Source organism: Hemitrygon akajei, chromosome 22, assembly GCF_048418815.1.
Source record: "Hemitrygon akajei chromosome 22, sHemAka1.3, whole genome shotgun sequence".
Lineage (NCBI taxonomy): Eukaryota > Metazoa > Chordata > Chondrichthyes > Myliobatiformes > Dasyatidae > Hemitrygon > Hemitrygon akajei.
Window position 1 is genome coordinate 57,874,949 of NC_133145.1, and position 19,456 is coordinate 57,894,404.

Consider the following 19,456-nt stretch of genomic DNA (forward strand, 5'->3'; position numbering starts at 1 on the left):
CGAGTACAGATACAAAGCCAATGAAATGCAGTTAGCATCTAACCAGAAATGCAAAGAATAGTGTTATTTACAAAATAACCATGAATAAAAAGTAGGTGCTACAGCACACAAGTATAAAAGTACTGAGACAGTACAATATGGGTGCAATACTGCTTAGCGCTGTGATGTGAGGTTCAGCAGGGTCACAGCCTCAGGGAAGAAGCTCTTCCTGTGCCTGCTGGTGTGGGAGCAGAGGCCCCTGTAGTGACTACCAGATGGGAGGAGAGTAAAAAGTCCACGGTTAGGGGGAGATGCATCCTTCATAATGCTTTTCACCCTGCCCAGGCAGCGTTTATGGTAAATGTTCTCAATGGTGGGCAATTGGGTGCCGATAATCCACTGGGCAGTTTTCACCACACCCTGGAGTGCTTTGCGGTCCGATACGGGACAATTGTCATACCACACTGAGATGCAGTTGGTGAGTATGCTCTCAATGGTACAGCAGTAAAAGTCCGTCAGTATCCGTTCTTGAAGGGGTGATGAGCCAAAGATGTGTTGAATAATTTGATTTTTCCTCTCCCCTGGCCACAGGAAGTGACTGGCAGCAAGACCTGGATGGGTGCGAGATCTCTGCTTGGTAGCCCCGATCCGCAGTGAAGAGAAAGGCAAAGGCTCCTATGTGAGGCTGGTGGGTTGTAGCAGTGTGGACGTGTCACCGGGTTCTGGCCAGAGCCCTTGAACCTTCCCTGAGGCAGGGCAGCCATTTCATTGCACGTCCAGCAATGATGTGACTAATGCATAAACACCTCCAATTGCTGTAACGGAGACAAATCCCAGTTCAATCGGCTTCCTCATCGTAGTGTGTCCTTGGGGCAGCATAGTAGCTAAGCGTTTAGTATAAGACTATGACTGTGCCAGTGGCCCGGGTTCAATTCCTGCCTCCCTCTGTAGGGAGTTTGTACGTTCTCCCCATTACTCTGAGTTTCCTCCCACATTCCAACGATGTCTGGATTAGTGAGTTAATTGGACGCACGAGGTTGTGAAGGCTCGTTGGGCCGGAGGGGCTTGTCACCGTGCTGTATCTCTAACTAAACCTCAGTCATCCTCTTCAGTCTGAGTAAGGAAGATGAAAGGATTGGCTTTATTTGCGACACAAACATTGAAACATGAAATGTGTCGTTTGTGTCGGTGACCGACACCGTCCGAGGATGTGCTGGGGGCAGCCCACAAGTGCTGCCCTGCTTGTGGCACCTACAGAGCACGCTGACAGCCTACCAATCCTCACCTGTACCCGGGGCACCCGGGGTAACGCAGGTGGTCACAGGAAGAGCGTACAAACTCACAGGCAGTGGAGGGACTTGAATTGTTAGCTGTCCCTGTAACACATAATGCTAGCTGCTACACTACGGTGCTGCCCTCTAAAGATTGTTTTCCCTTTCAGCCTATTTTCATCTGTTTCTGTGAAATTGGAAATAGTAAAAGGAGCCTTTGCCCAGCTCAGAGGCACAAGTTTGTTGCTTTGCACACTGGTGGGCTCGGGGCGAGGGTCAGTGAGGGAGGAATGGTTCAGTGGACCTGTTACTGCTTCTGGGCAACGTACTTGTGGGTTTTACCATAAGACATCGAAGCAGAATTGGGCCATTTAGCTCACTGAGTCTGCTCCGCCATTCCATTACCGTCTCTCTCAACCCCATTCTCCTGCTTTCTCCCATAACCTTTGGAACTCTGACTAATCAAGAACCTTTCAACCTCCACTTTAAATAATAACTTGGCCTCCACGGCAGTAACTTGGTCTGTGGCAATGAATTCCACTGGTTCACCACCCTCTAAAGGAAATTCCTCCTCGTCTCTGTTCTAAAGGGACTTTCCTCTATTCAGAAGCTGTGCCCTCTGATCCTAGAGTCCCCCACTATAGAAAACATCTACTCTATCCAGACCTTCCATTATTTGGCAGGTTTCACAGAGATTCCCTCTCCTCCTCCTAAAAGTTTGCATGTTTGAGAGGGTCTGCACTTTATTTAGTAACCCTCCTTCCCCCCCCCCCCAATACCAAAGAAGTGCCCATACCAAAAGTTGGCATGAGATCAACATGGTAGAGGTGAAAGTTCCAAGCCACTGTCAGATTATTACCTCAGAATATTGTGATGATTAGCCAGATTTTGTGATGCTCTCTGGCACCTTGGAACAGTTTACAATGGAGAATTGAGGGTGGGGGAGCTTAAAGAGTTCTGAAAACTTGCATGCTTAAGGAAATATTACAACTAAGGTTTTGCCAGTCAAGGGGAATTAAGTGTGCATATTTACAGTGATAGATTTTACAGTAGTTAGTAATCCAATCTATAAATCATTGACACTTTTGCCTTTTTAATCTTATATTTTTTACAGCGGAAATTGGATAGTTGATATATTGTATAGAGTAACACAAAAAGTTTTAAGTAATAACTCCATCTGTAGATGATTTTGTATATGTATGTGAGGTTGTCAATCAATAATTAAAAATAACTTTGAAAGTAAATCTGGCTTTTCTGGTGTTTGTGGTTGAGGAAAGTGGCTGTTTCTTATTTCTAGATTCTGTTTTTGTGACAGTTGCTTGCACCTGTTTTGTCAGTAAGTCTCTTGCAGCAGGAAATGTCTGAGGGGCTTTACTGGATTTGGGGAAACAAGAACGACGCACAAGATGCTGTAAGGACTCAGCGGGTCAGGCGGCATCTATGGAGGAAAGTTGAGGTTTCAGGTCAAGACCCTTCACCTGCATCGTCCATTTTCCTCCATGGATGCTGTCTGACCTGCTGAATTCCTCCAGTATTTTGTATGTGCTATCTGAATTGCATACCAGTCCTGTTTGCAGACTGCTGATGTAAAAGGTGCAGAGCAATTGCTTTCAGATGTGTATGTGCTGTTGGTGGTTCATCCTGATTTAATCCTCATTTTTCATTCTACTGTCCGCGACTCTGCAGTCTATGTAACCCGAGTTTGTTCTCTCCTCAATATACTTTATTTCTAATATATACAGTAAACATGATTGTTGTTTATTTGTAAGTTCTAGTATTGGGATATTCTGCCAAACAATATCTGTTGAAGGAACCATCATTTCAAGTGTCTGAGAGTCCGGGGCCAAGGACTGGAGTCCCCTGTGTGTGTGTGAGAGTGTGTGTCTGTGTCTGTGTGAGTGTGTGTGTGAGAGAGAGAGAGAGAGAGAGAGAGCGGGGAGGTTTGTCTTGTTGCTGTTGCTTCTGCTCTGCGGCTGAACATCACGGGCAACCTGTATTGATGCAGGGACGTGTGGCTGCCCCGAGTGCATTCTTGGTGCTTGGTTGTCAATGCAAATGACACATTTCACTGCTGTATGAGTTGCTGTACATGTGATAAATCTGAGTCTGATCCATATGTTTAAAGTCTTTATTCATAATGCATAGTAAATACGATTGTCACTTTCTCCATGTTAATTATACCATTGATTTTTCACTGGCTCAAAGGCACTCGCATTTCCGCAGACACAGCAGCTGTTCCACTGGGACCAGCCCCTCCCTATCCAGTGGCTGCAGTGACCCTCCCGCAGAGCCCTTGTAATATCTGCACTGAGCTTCAGTACTTCTGTCTGCACCTGCTCCAGTCACAGCATTTGCTTGTGAGTGTACTTGTATTGGAAGACCAAGTTCCAGGCAAACCAGCGTGCATCTTTCATAAAGTTGATAATCTTTCAGCAGCCATTTTTATTTCAAAATATATTTTATTAATAATATATACGGTAAATACAAACAGTACAGGTCATCTTCCAGCGTCTATGGAGCTCATGAATGCGAAAGAGGGAGAAAATACTGAGGTCTACAACTACACTATGAAGTCAGTGGCTACAATAACATGATTCTTATTACTGATGTAACAGGTAACATGCTCATAAACGTGTAGACTAAATAACACAATGTAAAGAAAGCTATGCCCTCATTATTTCATGTGTATATTACAAAGTACAGTGGATTCCAGTTAATCGGGCCAACAGTTAATCGGGGCAGCCACTTGTTTGGGACAACTCTTAAAGGACAAAAACAGCTGGGATTTCCTTCCTTTATTTGGGACACTATGCCACTTAATTTGGGGCAGGAGACCTTTGCCGAACAATTTCTAACTAGCATTGGTTGTGTGTGTTTCTATTCAAAAAGCAGTGATTTTTGTCACTGATATTTGGTGAGAAATAAGCAGTAAGACAATTCAGAACTGTTTTGCTCACTGTAGGTTCAAGCAGTCAAGCTTGGAGATGCCAGGAGTGAAAATGAAACTATTTTACTATTTTAGTAAGTTAGGAACTACAAAGAATTTGAAGTATTGACAATCATCTTTAATGTTACAATGAAAATGAGGATTTGGAGGATACAATCAACAGTACTGTATGAAGGCAGTCCATTACCTACATGAGTTGACTGCGCTGATTTTGTTCATTTAGTCTAATCAAAAAGAGTACACTTCTGCACCTCACCGGATGAATTCCTCTGGCGATAGCTATTGGGAACAGTTTTATAGTGCTGTGGTACTATTGGTAGTATTCTAATTTGGCCTATTTAATTTAAATGCATAATTTATCTCTTTTATACCTTTTTAACTTGTTACATACCCTGTGGGTATCTTGAGACTGTCACGTGACCATGATGTAATTGAGTATATGGTGAGCATGATGTGATGGGGTGATGTAATTTCCTGCCAGTGTGAGGTCACAGGATGTAATTTTCCCACCAGTGTGACATCATGTGATGGCCTGTTTCAACAGATATAAAAGGGGAAAGCTTTGCTGTGACGTAGGTCAGTTCATGGTTTAATTCATCAGTGACTCTGTTATGCTGCGTATTCGTCTCATGATGCAGATTTGTTTTAAAGTGGAGTTTTATTTTCTGTTTTAAGTCTCAAAGGTTATTGCCGGCAGTCTCACCAAACGCCGCCAGTATTGGTTTCTACCTTTGCAGTCCAGTCGGAGAGTGAAGATTTACCAAAGTATGGAAAACCCGAAGGATTGAGAAAAGTTGATGATGTCAGCGGTAATACAGGATCGACCTTATTTAATCTTCATTCAAAGAGATAGGAACCTGAATCCGAGATAGCTCCTGCATTGTGAAAGCATAAAGGGTTGGACGCAGCATTATTCGCCAAGGAGAAGGTCAGTTCCTTTAAGCCGTTTTTATTTCCTTCGTCGTAAATCCTTCGGGCAAGGCATATTTCGGCTGGGATGAGCAGTAATGTCACGTCGTCGAGGAATTCATTACTTCAGGAAAGTCTCTCCTAATTGACTGTATAAATCATTTGGACTTTCGCATATATCGCTTTAAGAACTGTTCAAGTTGCCATAAAGCAGTTAACTTCCGGTTAAGTTAGTCATTTGTTTACTTTTCATTTTTATTGAAGTGTTTAATAAATGTTTTGTTTGTTTATAAAAAAAAATCTTAATTTTATATTCATTGTTGCCGTATCATAACAAACTATTTCCATGAAATTACAGCTAATTGGGGCAGTTGCTTAACTGGGCCAAAATGTACTGGTCCCGATGTGTCCTAATTAATCAGAATCCACTGCATTTTGCAATGCAGAGTAAGTTTTATTTAATTTTTTAATAAGTTATTATTTATTAACTTAAAATCTATCCATAAACATGGATAATTATTACAGAGCAAGCATTAACTATAAATACAGGATTTCATTATGATATAAAGCCCAACCTGTAACTAGAATAATGCAAATCTAGTGTCATATTCTTCCATTCTGTTTCAGTTACCTGGAAATGCCTTGATATTCATGCAATTCTAAGCCCATCTTTTTGCCCCTTACAAGGCTGGATACAATTCTAAGCCCATCTTTTTGCCCCTTACAAGGCTGGATACAATTCTAAGCCCATCTTTTTGTCCCTTACAAGGCTGGATACAATTCAAAAATCACAGGCTTTTGCCATTGTGCAGTTTTCAGATACAGGACATTTTGAGGGAGCCATCATATCCACTGCCTCTGGGCTCTTCGGAGCTTTCTGAATGGCTGCTTTGGGGAAAGGTGTAGTGTTGACTGCCTTCAGGGCAAATTTTTCCCCTTGAAGTGGGAGTGAAGCCACTTCAGGACCTGGTCCAGCCCTTTGCCAGTCTGTGCACTCACCTCCAGCACACTGACTGCCTGCTTGGCACAGGCCAATATGTCATCCATCCTGAACAGGCTTTTCATTTCTATCAGGGACATGTGGCAGGGTAGATCACTGAAACGAGACAGTCGAGTTATTCCCCTGCGTTTATAAAGCAGCAGAAACAGTGGGTGATTATTTCAATTTACTTTATCCCTCACCTTCAATCCCAATTGTTTGCATACCTTTCCAGAAGCTGCAAGATAAACTGCCCTCCACTGCTTCTGTGATTAGAGAACTATAATGTATGTGCTCTAGTCTATCCTTCATCGAACCTACTTAATCCCATCTTTCCCACCACATAGGTATTGGAATTGGGTTATTATTGTCCCGTGTACCAAGCTACATGGAAAAGCTTGTCTTGTATACTGATCAGATCATTACACAGAGCACTGAGGCAGAACAGTAAAACACTGATAATGTAGAATAAAGTGTAAAAGCTGCAGAGAGAGTGCAGTGCAGGTGAACGATAAAGTGCAAGATCACAAAGGTGTAGATTGTGAAGCCAAGAGTCCATCTTATTAGACTTTTGAATGCACCTGATACAATCAGCGGGGTGGAAGCTGGCTCTGAGCCTGCTGGTACGTGATTTCAGACTTGTGGGGCTCCTGCACCATGGGAGAGGGGAGATGAGGGGAGTGGAGTCTTTCATGCTGGCTGCATTACTGAAGAGTATAGAAAGAGTCCATAGAGGGGAGGCTGCTAACTCACGGGTAAAGTGCAGATTAAGCTTCTGTTCATAAGAAACTGAAGCACAAACAGGCCAGGCATCCCTTGAGAAAATTTTACAAAATTAAAGTTCTTTCCAGTGAGAGTCATATGGTACACAGCCAGGCCCTTCAGCCCATCACATTCTTACTGCCATATTTCCCATCTGGAGCAGAGTACAATGAAGCTTGGCAGGGCTCTGAGTAAAGAAGTCTTAGCTTAGCACAAAATAGTCAATCACATAGCCACACAACATGCTTACTCCACCAAACACTGGACAGCACTACTGCCTTGGTGTGACCACCTCCCACTCTAAGCTGCAATGAGCTTGTGCTGCTTGTTATCCTGATACATGTCAGCTCTTTTTGTGAGGATGTGGTGACTTTCGCACTGATCAGCCACTCAGACTCTCGGCCTGCCTGACCGAATTAGCAGGGCAGGAACAACTGTGCACAGGACTATTCTGACACAGTAGCATGAAAATAATAAACAAAAGATTCTACAGATGCTGGAGATCTTGTAGGAACTGGTACAAAGGTGTTGGAGGACTCAGCAGGTCAGGTCTTGATGAGAGGTCTCAACCCGAAATGTCAGCTGTTTATTCCTCTCCATAGATGCTGCCTGACCTGCTGAGTTTCTCCAGCATTTTGAGTCTGGATTGAATGGAGTCTGATCTGTTGTATTTAGTGTACAGAGTTGGGGGGAGGGAGGGGGTTGAGATGGTTAGAATACGATCACAAGGCCACCCACCAGCCAATGGCCCAGGGCCAGCAGTATTTGTTTTTTAATGAAACACAGCCAGCAGGTTGGTGTATCATGCATTCTCTCAGTGCCCTGCCCAACCCAACTTGCCACATTTGAAGACAGAAGCTGCCACACTGCTTGGGTCTGTACTTACACTTTGTTGAAGAGAATTAGGACCGGAGTTTCCTGCAGTTGCTCAGCTGTCAGAACTTCGAGTAGCTGAATACACGAGGAGGAAATCTGGGTGGGATTGGCCGCATCGATGACAAACTAGGGAGGAAAACATTCAACCCTGTAAAGAGGTGGCGAGAGAATTGGTGTGTGACACGAGGACTTGCAGCTCATCTTCTGGGGAAGGACAGGCCTGTGCACACCGTCTTGCTGGGGAGCAGATCCCGTAAAGAATAAAGGAAATATAGAGGATGACTGGCAATAATATCCTAGCCTGCCCCACGTACTCAGAGCTACAGGCCAACCGTACGAAAGGAAATGAGTCCTCTGTCTTGTGTTTTTAAAGAAAGCAACACCATGGCCAATAGATTAAGAACAGGTACAGAGGGGATTTCAGGGGTAAGTTTTTCCACACACAAAGTGGTGGGTGTGTGGAATGTTCTGCCAGCAATGGTGGTGGAGGGGGATACAATAGGTTTTTTTTTAAAAAGACTCTTAATACAGGCACATGGAACTAGAGGGCTATTCTAGGCAGTTTCTAGAGTAGGTCAGCACAACTTTGTAGGCCAATGTGTTTATATATAAAAAAAAACACTACCTCTGACATCTCCCTTAAACTTTCCTCCACTCACCTTACATGGATATCCTCGGGTATTAACCATGGCTGCTCTGGGAATAAAAGTCAAATTATTATCAAAAGATATGTATGTCACCTTGTGATTCGATTCCTTGTGGGTATTCACAGTAGAACAGAGAAGCACAATAGAATCAACGAAAAACTATCGACCAACAACCAATGTGCAAAAGGCCAACTGCAATATACAAATAAATAACCAGACTGGACATCGGTCTCGGACGTTTCTCTTGCGATTGCAAGACCCTGTTGCACATTGATAATGGAAGATACCATAGGCTCGTTCCCTTTGGTGGTGAGACAGGCTGTAGCGAGGACTACGCCTCGAGACACGGGTGAGATGCTGGGGGTGGTGTGGCATGGCATCCGTGCTCAGTCGGGGGCTGGCCTCTCCTGTCGGTGCTGCCCTCCAGTGTTCAGCTAGGAACTGTACCAGCAATCTGCCGGAATTATCTATCGCTCAGGATCTTGGACTTTTTTTTTGTGAGACTACGTTTTTCTCGCTGGCCATACTGTTTCCAGAGAATCCTATAGTATTCCAGAGGAATACTGTTTCATTTGGCTGTATCGATATATAGTTGAATGATAATTAAACTTGATTTGATTTAAATAAAACTGAAAACATAAGTTGCAGAGTCATTAAAAGTGAGTTCACAGGTATCGGAATCAGTTCAGAGTTGAGGTGGTTCAAGAGCCTGATGGGATGCAAGGTGCTGGCTATCCACCTTACCTATGCCTCTTATATTCTTGTACACCTCCATCTAGTTACCACTCATTCTCCATCACTGCAAAAAGAAAACTCCTAACTTGCTCAGCCTTCCCTCAAAAAACATGCTCTCTAATCCAGTCAGCATTCTGAGGAGGTAAACCTGTTCTGCACCCTCTCTCAATCTTCCACATCCTTCCAATAAAGGTAGAAGCTAAATGTCAGAATCCCAGGTATAAACAGAACAAAATTCAAACTGCTAACAGTTGAGCAGCAGAGTAACTGTCCACAGCTTGGGTCGAGATCCTGCTGGAGGGCCGACTTCACCTTCACCTCGGTCTGCCTATCACCCACCGGCCCTGTCTGTAGGTGATGGGTAGACCAAGGCTGCGTGCTTAACCCCCTTCTCTACTCAACTTCATATTTATGACAGTGTGGCTAAGCACAGCTCCAATACCATACTTAAGTTTGTTAGTCAAATCACACTTCAGCACACGGGAGGGAGATTGGAAATCTGCCTGAATGGTGACATAACAATGTCAATAAGATCCATGACCCAGTCCTCATCAGGGGATCAGAGGTGGAGAAGGCCTTTAAATTTCTCAGTGTTAACATTTCAGAGGATCTGAACTGCATCTAAGTGCCGTTAGAAAGAAGGCACCCCTACTTTCTTAGAAGTTTGCGAAGATATGGCATGTCATCTGAAACTCTGACAAACTTCTATGAAAGAAGGCACCCCTACTTTCTTAGAAGTTTGCGAAGATATGGCATGTCATCTGAAACTCTGACAAACTTCTATACGTGTGGAGAGTATACAGGCTGTTTGCATCACAGCCTGGTTTGGAAACACCAATACCCTGGAATGGAAAATCCTACAAGTAGTGGACACGGCCCAGTCCATCACAGGTAAAGCCCTCTCCACCACTGAGCACATCTACACAGAGCACGGACACAGGAAAGCAGCGTCCATTATCAAGGACCCCCACAGTGCAAGCCATGCTCTCTTGCTGCTGCCAACAGGAGCCTCAGGACCCACATGACCAGACTCAGGAACAGTTATTACCCCTCAACCATCAGGCTCCTGAATCAGTGGGGTAACTCGGCTTCACTCACCCCAACACTGAACTGTTCCCACACCTCACTTTCAAGGATTCTTCATCTCACGTTCTCGATATTTATTGCTTATTTACTTATTGTATTGTTCTTTTTCTTTTTGTATTTACACAGTTCGTTGTCTTTTGCGCCTTGGTTGTTTGTCGGTTGTCTGCAGTTTTTCATTGATTCTGTTGTGTTTCTTTGCACTTACTGTGAACGCCCACAAGAAAATGAATCTCGGGGTTGTGTATTGTGACAGATACGTACTTTGATAATAAATTTACTTTGACCATTGAACTTGGTTAACTGGGTGAACTTGAGTCCAGATCATGACCAAACAGCTTGTTGACTCCAGGAAAGCTCAGATAAGTGATTGAAGACGGGGACCAGTAGGTGATAGGTAGACCCAGAGGGATGAATGATGAGGGGCAGATGGAATTATTTGAGAGGAGGGGGCTACTAGTGCTGGAATCTGATAAATAAGAAATGTATAACTAACGTAGTTAAGTAACCAGGGACACGAGATTTCCTTTTCCCCCTCCTGTGCCTGTTTGAAAAACAGCTGATTAAAGATATAAAAATCAGGAGCAAGAGGAAACCAGTGCCTCGTCCGCCAATCCAGGGCTGCCGCGTGGGCCGTCGGGTAGTGGGGAGAGATCCACACTGCTGATACTCACTATCACAGCTTCAGAGTCTCCGTAGTAACTTGGCCAGATCGGCCCCATGCAGCCTCCCAGTTCTCGAATAGTAATTTTCCTCTTATTAATCGTGATATCAGTTAAGTTTGTGCCCACCTGCGGGTAAAGGAGATTAAAAGTGGCATCAAATACAAACAGAACATGGTAAGATTTTGTTTTGAGATAAGACCGTAAGATATAGGAGCAGAATTGGGCCACTTGTCTCATCGAGTCCATGTGTGGTAAGACAAGCAGTAACATTTTACACCCTCAACCCTTTGTTACAAGACTGTCTAGGTTCTAGACGGGGGTTCCCAACCTTTTTTTTTTGCCGTGGACCAATACCGTTAAGAAGGGTTACACGGACTCCAAGTCTAAAAGAAAGAATATTCCATCATGGCTGACTTATTATCTCTCTCAACCCATTCTCCTGCCTTCTCCACACAACATTTGACACCCTGACTAATCAAAAACCAGTTGTCAAAGTAGATTGCATAATTGTTATAATTAACTTTCTTATGCCTGCTTGTATTTTTATTTAATTACCTATAAATTGTTTAGTATGGCCCCGAGTGGTTACAGTTTCATTATTCTGGAAACTTCTTGGGCATCACACGATTGAACAGGAGCTATCTGATTGGTTAACTCTCATCGACAAACCTTGAAAGGAATGTCTGCTGTCTAGGGTATAAAGAGAGCAGAGCACGTTGACTCTCTATCTTCATTCCCCCTTCTCCTTTCTTTGTTTGTTCTTCTTCCTCACTCCTTCCCGTTCCCAATACCCCACGTTCTCTTAGAGATTGTGAACTAATAAGTTTTATGTCTTATTCTCGACTTCTACAAGAACCTTGGATAAAAACATCGGAATTCAATACCATCAACCTCTGCTTTAAATATACCCAATGACATGGCCTCCACAGCTGTCTCTGGCAATGGATTCCCCAGATTCACCACCCTCTGGCGAAAGGAATTCCTCTTCATCTCTGTTTTAAAGGGATGTCCTTGTATTCTGAGGCTGTGCCCCCGGTCTCGGACTCCTCCACTACAGGAAACATCCTTTCTAATTCGGGTGTGGAGCTGCTCAGTCTCCTGTGTCAGTAACTCCACTGAAACACACACTTCTAAATCATTCTCAGTTTTGTAGGTTTAAAGTGCGAGGGGAGAGACCTGAGGAGCAGGTTCTTCACACAGATGGTAGCGGGTATATGGAATGAGCTGTCAGTGAAAACAGCAGAACTACAACATTTAAAAGAGATTTAAGTGATAGGATTTAAATAACTAAAATACTTAAATGTGGATAGGTAAGGTTTACAGGTCCAACATAGCAATGGGACTTGGAAAGGCACCTTGAGTGCTGTGAACTAGTTGGGCCAAAGGGCCTGTTTCCGTGACATGTATGAATCTGTAAACTTACTTGGTGAAACATTTCCCGTAAGGCTTTTACAGGTGGTAGGTAAAGATCACTTTTGCCCAAACAGTTACAGATAACTTTCTCATCTGTCAATTCATACAGGATATTTATTATTTTATTGAGATGCAGCATAGAATAGGCCCTTCTGGCCCTTTGTGACATGTCACCCAGCAACCCCCCAATTTAATCCAAGGCTAATCACAGGACAATTTGCAATGACCAATTAATCTACCAACCAACACGAGTTTGGACTGTGGGAGGAAACCGGAGCACCTGGAGGAAACTCAGTGGTCTCGGGGAGAATGTACAAACAGTGAAAGTTGAACCCGGGCCACCTGTACTGTAAAGTGTTGTGCTAACTACTAGGCTGCCATGCCAAACATTGATTTCTGGATTCAAGTTTTCACCCACATTACCTTGTAAACCTTGGCAAAAGGATATGGACTGCTTCTACTCTATCATTAGTATAAAATAAAGCTTTGCAGCAGGTTTGCTACCGAATGCATTGAACCAGTTTGAGCATACCGTGGGGAGGGTCGGTGGGAGCTCGTCAAGTTCGCCAAGAGCTTCTTTCAAACTCATCTCTGCACATTGATTAAGGATCCAAAAATGAAATAAATATTGAAAATTGCTTTAATATAACCATTAATGTATCCACCACAGACTTAAATCTTTCACTGAAGCGACTTTTGTTAAAATCAAGTGGCAATCCCTGTCATTTTGCCCCATGGTGGTCAGGGTTGACCGTGAGTGTTGCATCCCAGCTGTCCGGTCAGGGAAGTTCAGTATGGAGACGAGCTGTTTGTTGCCCGTGTAGCAGGCCCAGCCTCTGCTCGCAGCCGGTGAATCCACAGGAACCGCAGAGACCGATGCAGGTCGGTGTTGAGCTCAACAGACTTTGACTAAAAGGATATTGTGCAGCGCTTTCAGCAGCAGGGTCTTCCCCACCGCCGTCGCCCCCAGTAGCAGACCCAGGCCCATGGTACCGGCCCGGCCCGTCCCGGTCCCCCACTCCGCCGGTCCGCCCGCTCACCACCGCACCGAGGCGCCGCCAGGGGCCTCTCGGCCGGTTGCCCGGCAACGGCGGCTGGCCGTGACCTCAGACTTCTGACGTCACCGGTCAAGGTGACGACATACAGGAGCGCCTCCCGTGTGTGTAGTCTTATTGAGTTACACTGCGTTTTTATCCGCCTTTGAGTTTCCTATGACTCCAAAAGAATTTACTGTTGTTATAGATGCAATTCCCTCCGGTGTAATTATGTTGTTTAGAATTTCATCATATTCCGTAGTTGAATTACCCAGTTTGGATCCCTCTAGTACAGCTGTAGGAAGGATTTCTTTTCTTCTGTCTTTAAAAAAATAATAGAGGTATTAGAAGTTTGTTTCAAAGAGACGTTACTTCTTTTCCTACGGCTGTTAGTTTTTGGAATAGTCACTTGGGGAATCTGAGGTGGAGGAGTATTTGGGGCTTATTTAATACATTTTTATTGAGAAATAAAATTAAATTTCTTTAAAAATTATACATAGATATTTATTTGTCAAGGTTTAACTCTGATATTGAAACTAACTGTTCTTTTTGTGGTTTATATCCAGAGGATTTATTTCATCTGTTTTGGGATTGTGAATGTGTTAAAACACTTTGGGTTGATGTTTGTCAATTTGTAGATCAATATATTAATGTGGACTTGACTTTTTGTTTTGAAAATGTTTTATCTGGGTTTACTAATAATACCAATTCTCATAGGGATCACTTTTATCATAAATCTTCTGTTAATTTACGCTAAATTTTATATCCATAAATACAAATACAGCGATAAGAAATCTTCATTTATATTTTTAAGTGAGACTTCAAACTATATATTAATACTCTGAAAACTTCCCATAACCAGAAAGCTGTAAAGACTGTATAAATTTGTCAACGTTTCGGGTAAATGTTTTTGTTTCGTGACTCCTTTTAGATACAGTTCCTTCTGACCAACAGTATTTAGAGTGGATTTTCTTTTTTATTTGTATGTTTAAAGTTCATAGTGATATATTTGTTGCTGCTTATGTGTGATTCCCTGGCTTTGTTAGCATATGTTCAGTGTTTTTGTTTGTGTAAAAAAAATAATTATATTAGAATATAGTCGGCGTCAGAGGAGCGCGACGCACCCACAGGGTAGGACCCCAGCAGAGCCAAGGAAGTAGGTGTCCACGCGAGTGCCGTGATCCGGTGACGAAGTAGGCGGACGAACGGACGGAGTGACAAAGGGCGGCGGGATGGGTAAAGGCGGCGGCCCGTTCGAGCGGCTTCTCGGTAAGAGGCCTTTGTTTCCTTTGGATGTTGGGAAATCCGCGCCGTTACGTTTCGGAGGGGAAGTTAGAAGCCAAGGCCGGTGGCCGCTGGGCCTCGGGCTTGCCTCAGGGCCGCCCCTCCGTGTCAGCCCCCTCCCTCCCTTCCTGCTGGGTATACATCGGCCTCGGGGTCTGTTCCTCTCTCCCCGCTGGGCCCTCCCTCCCTGCTGGGGATCTCCAGCTGGCGGCCTGCAGACGGGCCCGGCGAGAAGCAGCTCCCGGTCTCATTACTCCAAACATCGCACCTCAAGGCTACTTGTGTGCGGGTTAAATCCCTCGTTTCTCTTGGGTGGGTTGTCAGTTGCCCCTGATCGGGAGGGAAATTTCCATCTGGGTTTGGTAAACAGCCGGGTTTAAAGGTACTTCAACTCTTGAACCTGCCGAGGACTTACTGGGCAAATGATTTGTATTGTCACAATTTCATATTTCTGTCAAGGGCTTTGTTATGGAAGAGGTAAACAAAAAAAAGTTTGTCTCTTACGTTGTGTAGTTTAGAAGCTCCAGGGGAATTGAAAACAACATGATTCAGCATGTCAGAGGACATCTTTTTAGCTCTGGCCGTGTAAATTGAATACTGTTACTTTAATGTTTTCGGTGTAAACCTTCATCAGGACACGGGCCTCGAGTCGGCACTTCAGACTGCTCTGTCATTCATCAAGAACTGCTTGTTCTTAAATCTATTGTCATGAGCGCAGGTGCAATTTAATAACGTACTTGCAATAGCATCGCAGGTACATTGCATCAGATAAACGTAATTCATAAGAAAAATTTAAACGATTCACCCAAGACATTCTGCAGATGATAGCAATCTAGAGCAACACACACAAAATGCTGAAGGAACTCAAGTCAGGGAGCATCTGTGGAAATCAAAGTACATTTATTATCAAAGTATGTTTGCTAAGTTCAACTTTGAGATTTATCACCTTATAGACAGCCCCAAAACAAAGAAACTTGACAGATCCCATTAACAAACACCTGATGTGCAGGGGGGGGAAAAAATGGTCTAAACAATAGAAGTAACCAGAACTGAAATCAACAAAAGTGAGTCACAGCCGATCCAGCCTCAGTTCAGTGTAGAGACAAGTAAACCTCATCGAGTAGTGAGCTAAACAGCAGCCCGTCCCTCGCCTCTGGACCTGACCCCCCCCCACCCCCGACCTTTTCAATCTGGCCTGGCGATGAAGTTGGCCAAATCTTGTGTTGTTCCTCACTCTCAGACCCAGGCTGAGTGAGAGTGAGGAATAAATAGTCACTGTTTTGGGCTGAGACCCTTCGTCGGGACTGGAAAGGAAGGGGGAAGAGGCCAGAATAAGAAACGGGCGACTCTGCAGCTTTTTATGTTCGTACACATCCAAATTGCAGTGGCACGTCACGATGCAACCTGTAAGAATTCTTTCAACGTTACATCCACAGAATTTTGCTCCAGTGTTAGCTGACTTGGTGAACTTCCTAAGAAAATTGCATCAGCATCTTTGCTGTCTTATGATTGCATCTTTTTACTTAGCCCAGTGTAGGTAATCCAAAATATTAAAACCAATCCACTTAAACTGCACCATTGATTCCCCAGAGTTCATGATCGCCATTCTTTCTCGTCCTGAAGTTAACAGAAAGCCATTTAATTTTGTTGATGTTGGGAGGTTTTTTTTAGTGGCGCCACTCAACCTCTCGCTCTGTCATGGCCTCCATTTCCTACATTACATCCATGTCTGTTGTTTCAGTTATCGTATGCAAATTCCGCTGATCTCCCTTATGAATGAACATGGTGCCGGAGCCTTCATAGCCACCTAGGGTAAAGAATTCTAGATTTCTCCCCAACTGAGTGAAGAAACTTCAGTTTGTTTCAGTGCTTAAATGGCCTTCTCTGTACTAGAGTCATACTGCACAGAAACAGGCCCTTTGGCCCGCTAGTCTGTGCTGGCCTGGTTTTCACCCTAGTCCCATCTACCAGCGCCTGGACCACGTCCCACCAAACCCCTCTCACCTGTGTACTGATCCAAACTTCTCTTAAATGTTATGATTGAGCCTGCATCCACCACTTCTGGCAGCTTGTTCCACCCTCGACCACCCTCAGAGTGAAGAAGCTCCCTCCGTGTTCCTCATAAATATTTCTCCATTCATCCTAAATCTATGACGTCTCTTTCACCCAACCTGAGGGAAAAGAGCCTGCCTGCAGGCTTGACCCCTCATCATTTTGTTTTAGATCTGCATCTTCTGTGTAAGATCTTCCCTCGTTCTCCTGCACTCTATGAATAAAGTCCTAACCTGTTCAACCTTTCCTTATAAGTCAGGTCCTCAAGTCCCAGCAACATCCTTGTAAACTTCCTCTGTATTCAATCTTATTGACATCTTTCCTGTCAGTATGCGATCAGAACTGCACACGATACTCCAAATGAGACCTCACCAACGTCTTGTGCAACTTCAGTGTAACGTCCCAACTCCTGTACTGATTTATGAAGCCCAATGTGTCAGCAGCTCTCTTTATAACCAGTGATGCCACTTTCAAGGAATTATGGACCTGTACTCCCAAGTTCCTTTTTCCAACCACACGAAAATTCTCTACCACTCACTGTGTAAGCCTTACCCTGGTTTGTTCTCCTAAAGTGCAACACTTCACATTTGTATCCATTAAATTCCATCTGCCATTTCTCGGCCAATTTTTCCATCTGAGTCAGATTATTTTGCAAGCTCTGATACCTTCCTCACTGTCCGTTATGCCCCCATTCTTGGCGTCATCCACAAATCTCTGAGTAAGTCGTTAATATGGATGATAAAAACAGGCCCGACGCTGATCTCTGAGGCACACCACTAGTCACAGGCCTCCATTCAGAAAGACAACCACTCCTTTGTTTCTCCTGCTGAGCCAATGTTGAAGCCAATTCACTACGTCACCCTGAGTGCCAAGCAACTGAACTTTCTGGGCCAACGTCCCAAGCAGGACTTTGTTAAAGGTCTTGCTAAAGTCCATACAGACAACATCTATGGCCTTCCCTTCATCAAACCTCTTGGTAACCTTGGAAAACTCCACTAAGTTGGTTAGTGCATTGCTTTTCCAGCTCGGGGCGTTCCAGTGTTTGCAGTTCAATTCCGGCGCTGTTCTGTCAGGAGTCTCTTCGTGGAATGAGTGGATTTTGTCTTGGTACTCCGGCTTCCTCCCACAGTCCAAAGAGAGGTTAACTGGTCATTGGAAATTGTCCAGTGGTTAGGCTAGGGTTAAACCTGTGTTCTCGGTGTTTGCCGGGGCAGCATTGCTCATAGGGCTGGAGGAACCTTCTCCGTGCAAGTTATCAGACCCCGTCTATCCAAATACTTGTAAATCTTTGCCCTTCGGACACTTGGCAATAATTCACCCACGACTGACATCAGGCTCACTGGTCTACAATTTTCCAGCTTACTCTTGGAGATTTTCCTGAACAACGGAACGACGTTAGCTACCTTCCAGTCCTCTGGCAGCTCATCCACATTGTAAGAATGTGACCCTGGCTCGGCATTCCTGAATCGGGAAACGTCCACCCAGTTCGACGTATATGAATCTACTGACCATAACGTAAAGATTTTCTTTCTGCAATGCTTAAGGTGGAAGATGGGGGTGATTAGTTTTTGTTTGGGGAGGGGAAAATTGTGAAGTACAATGTAGCTATTGTTGCTCTGGTATGCCAGGCTGAACAAACAATGTATTTACGCAGGAATTTTATGGTTTTGTCCGCAGACAATATAGTCTCCAGTCTCTATAGTGTTTTTATTTTCAATTTTCCAATCTAATAGTTCCATTTAATATCAGAGAATGTATACAAAATACAGCCTGAAATTCTTGTTCTTCACAGACATCCACATAAACAGAAGAGTGGCCCAAAGAATAAGTGGCAGTAAGAACGTTAGAATCCCAAAGCCCCCCCCACTCCCCCTCCCACACACAAGCAGCAGCAAAGCAATGACCCTCCCCTCCCCACCTACTACAGCGAAAAGCATCAGCACCCTGCACCCACCAAGCAAGTAACAGCAAAGCCCCCCAGAGAGACCATGATCTGTAGTACAACCCGTTCAACATTCCACAATATCTCTCTCTCTCCCTCCCCCCTCTCTCTCTCTCCCCCTCTCCCTCTCTCTCTACCCCCTCTCTCTCTCTCTCCCTCTCTCTAGAAGAGGTGGCACCCTTTCACAGCGATAGGGGAGACATGACAAAACAACTCGCTGATTTGCGATGATAAAGTCTGCTGAGTTGCTTTCCCCCCCCCCCCCCCAAGTTCTCCGACTGGAGAATCGACAACAGACTCTACCCCCACCAATGGGGGGGGGGGGGGGAGGCTTTGAGCCACATTGCCTCAGCAACCTCTGACAAACTCGATTAACCGTAACCTAACCACGGGACAGTTTCCAGTGGCCAGTTAACCCACCCGGTACATCTTTGGACTGTTGGAGGACACGGAGCACCCGGGAACCCCACACATTTCACAGACTCCCAACAAACGGTGCCAGAACTCCAGAATGCCCCGAGCTGTAACAGCATCGCTCTAACCGCGAAGCCCAGACTTCCCGGGTATGCATTTATAAATTGCGACCTAGACGCTAAACTGATTGAAGTTACAGGTTTTGAAAGGAGCATTTCTTTTTCTGTTGGTGGGGATCTCGGCAAATTTAAAATGGCATTACGGAATGTGGGTGACAACTTACTGGTGGTTTTCAGAGCAAGAAATTCGACTATTAATAACATTTTTAAAGTGGAAAATTGTGGTAAACAATCACTGCAAACAGTGAAGAGGCTGATCTGAGGGTCGAGGCGTGTGAGTACGAGACAGAGTCGGAGTCCCAGGAGAAGCTGGAACTTCAGATATGAAGATGGAGCAAGCGGAGT

General features: G+C 44.4%; 3 protein-coding genes across 14 annotated transcripts in view; 2 read left to right on the forward strand and 1 right to left on the reverse strand.

Moving 5' to 3' along the window:
• The window catches only part of slc26a11 (solute carrier family 26 member 11), a 39,756-nt gene extending 37,262 nt beyond the window's left edge, over positions 1-2,494 (forward strand). For both annotated transcript variants that reach the window (XM_073026332.1, XM_073026334.1), the window contains exon 17: positions 571-2,494. In XM_073026332.1, coding sequence (XP_072882433.1) covers positions 571-620 — 50 coding nt within the window. In that variant the 3' untranslated portion in view covers positions 621-2,494. The remainder of the gene's footprint in view (positions 1-570) is intronic.
• A 1,195-nt stretch (positions 2,495-3,689) lies between these two features.
• On the reverse strand, positions 3,690-13,361 carry arl16 (ADP-ribosylation factor-like 16). Its single transcript, XM_073026336.1, has 5 exons — positions 13,187-13,361; positions 12,799-12,856; positions 10,863-10,979; positions 7,734-7,849; positions 3,690-6,202 (listed from the first exon to the last, which is right to left on the reverse strand). The coding sequence occupies exons 1-5, from the start codon at positions 13,252-13,254 to the stop codon at positions 6,025-6,027; spliced, it is 537 nt and encodes a 178-aa protein (XP_072882437.1). The 5' UTR covers positions 13,255-13,361; the 3' UTR covers positions 3,690-6,024.
• A 1,061-nt stretch (positions 13,362-14,422) lies between these two features.
• Positions 14,423-19,456, forward strand: part of hgs (hepatocyte growth factor-regulated tyrosine kinase substrate) — a 55,438-nt gene continuing 50,404 nt past the window's right edge. For all 11 annotated transcript variants that reach the window (XM_073026320.1, XM_073026330.1, XM_073026321.1 and 8 more), the window contains exon 1: positions 14,423-14,569. In XM_073026320.1, coding sequence (XP_072882421.1) covers positions 14,533-14,569 — 37 coding nt within the window. In that variant the 5' untranslated portion in view covers positions 14,423-14,532. The remainder of the gene's footprint in view (positions 14,570-19,456) is intronic.

Coding starts and splice junctions, on each gene's coding strand:
- arl16 (XM_073026336.1), bottom strand. CDS start 13,254: ATGGGCCTGGGTCTGCTACTGGGGGCGACGGCGGTGGGGAAGACCCTG. Junction 10,980..12,798: donor TCCCACCGACCCTCCCCACG/GTATGCTCAAAC, acceptor CTTTACCCGCAG/GTGGGCACAAACTTAACTGA. Junction 7,850..10,862: donor GAGACTCTGAAGCTGTGATA/GTGAGTATCAGC, acceptor TTTCCTCCCTAG/TTTGTCATCGATGCGGCCAA.